General features: G+C 40.4%; 1 protein-coding gene across 2 annotated transcripts in view; it reads right to left on the bottom strand.

Annotated features, from left to right (window-relative positions):
- Positions 1-478: 478 nt before the first annotated feature.
- Positions 479-6,276, bottom strand: part of RER1 (retention in endoplasmic reticulum sorting receptor 1) — a 45,559-nt gene continuing 39,761 nt past the window's right edge. For both annotated transcript variants that reach the window (XM_073602995.1, XM_073602996.1), the window contains exons 6-7: positions 3,462-3,597; positions 479-2,806 (exon numbers count right to left, since the gene is read on the bottom strand). In XM_073602995.1, coding sequence (XP_073459096.1) covers positions 2,717-2,806; positions 3,462-3,597 — 226 coding nt within the window. In that variant the 3' untranslated portion in view covers positions 479-2,716. The remainder of the gene's footprint in view (positions 2,807-3,461; positions 3,598-6,276) is intronic.

Genomic DNA, 6,276 nt, shown 5'->3' with positions numbered 1-6,276 from the left:
ATATTTATTTCAGGTAGAGAAAGCTTCTAGAGTTTAAGTAGAGAACTTTCGTATAAGGAATCCGCCACATATCTGGCAAGTACCATCTTACGTCTCTCGGTGTAGTCTTGGTCAGGCCAACAGTATTTTATAGTTTTCCTTAACTTAATTGGGAACGCAAATGCAAATTTACTACATTGCTAGGAAGTCTCTCTGCTTCTGTGACGCCGGTATTACAATTTAACTCCAAGATCTCCTAAGATCTACAATTTAACCCAATCTCCTAAAGTACTGCAAATGGCTATAATAAAAAGAACTGCTTCAAGATACTATAATCAAGCATTGTGTTATGGCCAACATGTTATCTAAAGCCCACAAAAGGAGGACATCACCAGAGATGAGCATCATTTCCTGCTACCAGCCAAAACCTTTATAGAAAATAGTTTATGTTCCAACAACGACTCCAAAAAACGAAAAAAAAAAAACAGACACAGGTAAATAGCTTTTCTCTTTGTATATTTAGGTTTTCATTTGCGTTCTCCTTAAGAGCAGATATATACCAACATACAGTAAAGATATGTCAACAGCCTGACTGCAGTATAAAAATAGCCTAGGAGTTGAAAAACATCTTTGCTTGAAAAAGTGCAGCTCCGTGGATCCCTCGATGACAGTCAAGCTGACACAATGATCATGTTGCTTCTGCAAAAGGCAGTAGACGGACAGAAGTTCAGCCAAAGATGGCCAAATAAGAATTCTGCTTGAACAATGTGCCCTCATCGTCAGTGCCGAGGCAACGATCACATGACTGCCTGCAAGAGGGTTCCTGGAGTGCTGCTTTCTTAAGCAAAAGTAAGCATTTCAATACTTTTGTTTATATATCTGTTACAGCAAGACTGCTAACATAGCTTTGACATCAGAGTATAGGTCTGCTTTAAGCTCTTGTGTACAAGGACATTCAAATAAATTTATCTGTGATGATAGAGGCATTCTACATAAGATAATTTAAAAGCATGGAAGAAAAGAAAAAAATATCACAGCAGTTCCAGTATTATTACTATAGAGGTTTTCTTCCGTAAGAAGTTAATCAAATATGATCAGTAAACTCCTAGAGAGAGTACAGGCAATAAACCATGTGAAATCAGTCTACACTGGACACCCCCCCATAGGGAAAGTCTTATGGCAATGCCAAATCCAGGAGAACAGCAGGAATGTCATGTCCAATGGTTACTCCATGCCCGATGAACAACTAAATAAGCACTTGTCAAATTAGAAATATTAACAGGAATATTAAATAAAAAGGTGTTCCCCATTCTGCTTGAAGCAAACCATCCAGAAACATACGGTGAAGTCAGCCACTCTGATCAAATCTTCTTCTTAACATACAGCATTAGTTCTTTAGAAACTAGGGGCACCGCTGGGTTTAAACACCCAATGGTGGCTGCATTTACTGTGTGTGTGTGTGTGATAAGCAAAAAAGTACCGGTCACTTTGCAGTACAAAATGTCATGCTGGCAAGACGTAGGGAAACTGTTATGAAGTTTCAGCATTGTTAGGTGTAAAGTTTAGCCATAGTAGCCATGGAAATTGTATATGAAATTTGCACTTGGGAGGCTGGTAAGAGGAAGGAGGGAACTACACCTAAAATTGAATAGAATGAGAGAAATTTGGCTTAGACCCTTTCCTTTGCATTTCCCTCTAGCTTTCTATCTGCATCTGATCCTCCCTTCTGGACAGCTTCTGAGAACACCAGTGCCAGCAGATGTAAGCCACACTCCCAGAACGGCTATAGTTACATGCACACAAAAAAGAGTGGTGCTGAACTTTACGCATACACTAAAATGTTCATAACTGGAAAGCCATATCTATCCCTTTCCAACCTCTATCCATGCATCATTCAAAGCAAACTATCCATGTGCTAAGCCTCGAATGAAGCAATTATGCTTCACCTGCATATTCTAGGCAATAATATTACACTGCCGCCATTAAATGAATATTAAAAAAAGTTCCCTGCTAAAGAGAATCAATACTACATACCTGTCAGGCAGCAGGTGAACCCTAACTTTGCTCACTTGCAGAGCATCTGCAATGGCAACTGAAGAAACTCCAAACGACACACTAATGCAAACATCAGATGATGTGTGGTTCCATCCATTGGCCCCCTACATTGCTACAGGACATGGTAAACACAGCACACAACAGGGTTTTTAGGCATCCAATGCACCCAGAAGTTTAGCTCTGCAAGAGGACATCGGTATGGCTCCCCACCCAACTGACACATAAATATTATTGATCTTTTGCAGAGACTTTTTTTTAATATTCGTTTTAAGTGTAACAATGACACTTTCAGCTTTACCACCCCAGGACCAGTATGCAGCCAGGAAGAGAAAGGCAGCTCATATCCAAGGCTTTACACATGGGTTTTTTTTTTTTACAGGCTGTTACAGTATGCTGCTAAGTGACCGGTTCACTATAAAATCTGAGTGTATAGAGTCATCTGTTCCACTTCAGCACTGATCTGTGCACATACACTCAGCAGGGACTCTGAGATACCACTCTGTGCAACTGAACAGCAAGTACATCTTTAGAAAGAAAAGGTGCACCGCCATTGCTTAAAAACATCGATGCTTTTGTGGATAAAAAGGCATTGTTACAATGGCTCAAAACTGTTTTTTTTTTTGTTTTTTTTTGTAGGTTTAATTTTTACATAAGAAAGTCAAAAAGAAGGTGACAGTTTCTTTTAACTGGAGAATGGCTTGCCGGTTTCTTCCTTTCCTTTGTACCTCCGTTTTCCGTGCGTGAAGGGGATGTATCTGTATTTAATCATGTGCTACAAGACAAAAGAACAACAGAGGTTTTTGAGTTTATAACAATAATATCTATCAGTTTTTTTTTTTTTGTTTTTGCTGGGTGTGTATTGGGGAGCTCGCTCTTTACTTCACAAAAAGAAGTAATCTCTCTAAAGTGAAGGGAAATCAATTACACGGTTCACCTTGGTACAGGTGTCAGTACTGGAAGTCTTCTCACCTCCTGTTCCATTCTATTCAAGTGACACATCACCAGGACAAATATAGGAGGTCACAGACAGCAGTTAAAGAAATTATAGCAGTTGTAACCCTTACCTATCAAAAAAAAAAAAAAAAAAAAAAAAAAAGGGAACTATACATGATTAAATACATTTTAAAATGTAAAAATCTGGCATGGAAACAAGCAGACACGGGCACCACAAGATGCCCCCTATTACCTTTGTTAACCAAGAAAACCCTTCTCTGCTCATCTGTCAGAACAGAAGCCTAGCTCACTTCAGGACCGCTTTTTGGGCACATTTAACCCTTTCTTCGGCAGCTAGCGGGGATTAAAAGCACCGCTAAAATGACAGTAAAGCGCCAATAAAAACTAGCAGCGCTTTACCGCTGACGCGGTGATTGCTAAGCTGCAACATATTACATTTTTGGTTTTGGGTTTATTACTGCTTAAAAACTTACCTTTATTTGTCTCTTCATGGTTATGCAGAAGAGCATGATAAAATACATGACGAGGATAGGCCAAAATACAGGGACATTGAACGCATCAAAGAATGTGCACACCATGGCAACGACGATTCCTTTAGTGGCAGAGTGCCTAGAAAGCATACAAAAAAAAAAAAAAAATAGTATCATGTGCCTTGCATACATTTTTATTTGATGATCCTATAAACGGACATCCTCTAGTGGTGACCTCCCATAAGAAAAAGCATGCGCTTTCCCCTGAACGGCCGCTTATCTACAGCGCCACCTGCTGCTGACATCTTCTATCCTTATGCACCTATACGAAAACAATAGTTCCCTGTAATCACCCGCATATCAGAGGGACTAGACAGCAGAATATTATCCTAATGTAGTGATCTGCTCATCACTGGTGCAATGCTTTACAGCAGGGATATGCAGTTAGCGGACCTCCAGCTGTTGCAAAACTACAAGTCCCATCATGCCTCTTCCTCTGGGTGTCATGCTTGTGGCTGTCAGAGTCTTGCTTTTCCTCATGGGACTTGTAGTTCTGCAACAGCTGGAGGTCCGCTAATTGCATATCCCCGCTTTACAGGCTCCCAAAATATAAAATAAATGCACGTATTTTTACCTACAAAAAAAAGGAGCATTATTTTATGTCAAAAGATGAACTTATCCTTTAAGGAAACCTTCATGTATTGCTTTAAAGTCCTGGCCTGCATCACCTCCTAACTCAGGTCAATGTCTAGATTACTTCTAGTACAGCGTTATGCTTCAGCAGTTTTCAGAAATCTCTCTTTCATGTGACAGAAAGACAAAAAAAAAAAAAATAATATAATAATAAAAAAAAAACACAGATGGAAACAGTTTCCTGCATATAACATTGCCACAATTATCTTTCCTCTGTAACAGTCTTCATCTGCTTATAATTTTACAAGCAACTCCAATCACGACTTGCATTAAAGTGGATGTTATCCCATTTAAAAAATTTGACCTAGGCACATATCTGTAGTGTTTAGTTATCTCTCTCCAAAGCCCTGAGTCCCATGTCTTTCTGCTGCTCCGTTCTTCTGTTATCAGCATGATAACTTCTGACAAGTTCTGACACAGGAGATAAAAGCAGCTGGAAATTTGTGTCGGGGAGGGTGCTATAAATAGATTAGCAGAGAGCTGCTCTACTCACAGCACAGCTCTGCATGTTTCTTTCTTCCTCTGCCTATGTGGAAAGGGGGGGGGTGTCTTTCCTCCAATCAGCTGTCACACAGTGTATGCCAAGACTGCCCTCCCACTGCTGAAAGAGGAAGTAAAAATTCTAACACAATGTTCACTTTCTAAAGAATATAGCAGGCTGAGGGCAGCAGATATACATGTAAAACCTTTATAGGGGGATTTGTTTCATCTCTGTGTATCATTTGAGGCTGTTGACTTCACTGGGTATATGTGAGGGTTTACATCCACTTTAAGGGCTTGTTCACACTTTACTCAAAATGCTGACTCTTAAGACACACGTATAGCGTAATAGGTGCGTTTGACTCATGTTTAACAAGCATTAAAAACGCTCCCCTAAACACCCTATGCATGTTTTTGATATATTTGACACTAGTTAAAACGGCACTGCAAACGCCCATTACTGTAATAACATCGCATTTGCGGCACGTTAGCATAGACTTGATATGCTTCAACTCCTTCAACCTCAACATGAAGCTTCAATTTTGAAGCGACGGAAACCGAACACTTAATTTTTTTAGAATGTGAACAGCACTGTGTGCGCTGTCCATGTTATCAATTGCATAGGAGTTTAAGGAGCGTTAAAAAACGCGCTTCAAAGTCCTGCTTTCAATACCAGTGTGTACAGGGCCTAAAGGAGAAGTATGGCCAAAGCTTTTTTGGCCATACTTCTCCTGGAGATCACATGAGCGCACTTAGTTCTGCCCTTAGTTCTGTGCCCCAGATTCAGCAGACAGTGGGCTAAAGCCCACTGATCTGGTATGAAGAAATGTCTTGATGGCCGCACTGCAATAAAATCACCTTTTTTCACTAAAAAACATATGACACTCCATCGTAGCTATGATTAAGCACAGAGTATTGTGTGCTGTATCTCCTTCTCTCACTTGCTGTATAACGTTTTGTATGTTTTTGATTTAATAAAAAGGCGATTTTATTGGAGTATGGCCATCCAGACATTTCTTCATACCAGATCATCTGCTGCGTGCAAGGCCAGCACCCTCTGTTTGTGCAGTGGAGGGGGAACACATAAGGGTGACTACTTTGAGCGGTGTACCACTTCGCATTGTTGAGCTAAAGACCACTGTTGGCTGGCATCACAGAGCTGACCCAGGTTTTGCAGGGATTCTGACAATAATGTCGGGATCCGCCCAGTTGATTAACCAGAAGCTGGCTCAGAATCTCAGCATGCTGCTAAGAACCTGAGCCAACCACTCCTGCCCCCTCTACAGCCCAGTGCTCCAGTGAGTGCTGGAGGGGCAAAGCAAAGAGCCGGTGACTGTCTCTGCTCACTGAAGACAAAGAACCGAGCAACTGGCAGTCTTGATCACTCAGTTCTTGGTGTAGATTTGGCGGGGGACAGCTGCAGCATTGGATCGATACAGCAGCCATCTAGGGGAGTATGTATGTTTGTTTTTTTTGTAACCTAAATTTTTTTTTTTTTAACTTCAATGTCCTTCAGATGTTATGCTTAAAATGCTACACAAATCTATGCTCACACATTCACTGACAGTATGTTAATTGCCATAAATTTATTCAAGATTAAAACTTCATGCTGTAAAGCTAGTGACAAGTTCAGATAAATATCATT

This window comes from Aquarana catesbeiana, linkage group LG10 (assembly GCF_042186555.1).
Source record: "Aquarana catesbeiana isolate 2022-GZ linkage group LG10, ASM4218655v1, whole genome shotgun sequence".
NCBI lineage: Eukaryota > Metazoa > Chordata > Amphibia > Anura > Ranidae > Aquarana > Aquarana catesbeiana.
This window is presented reverse-complemented; position numbering and strand designations above follow the sequence as displayed.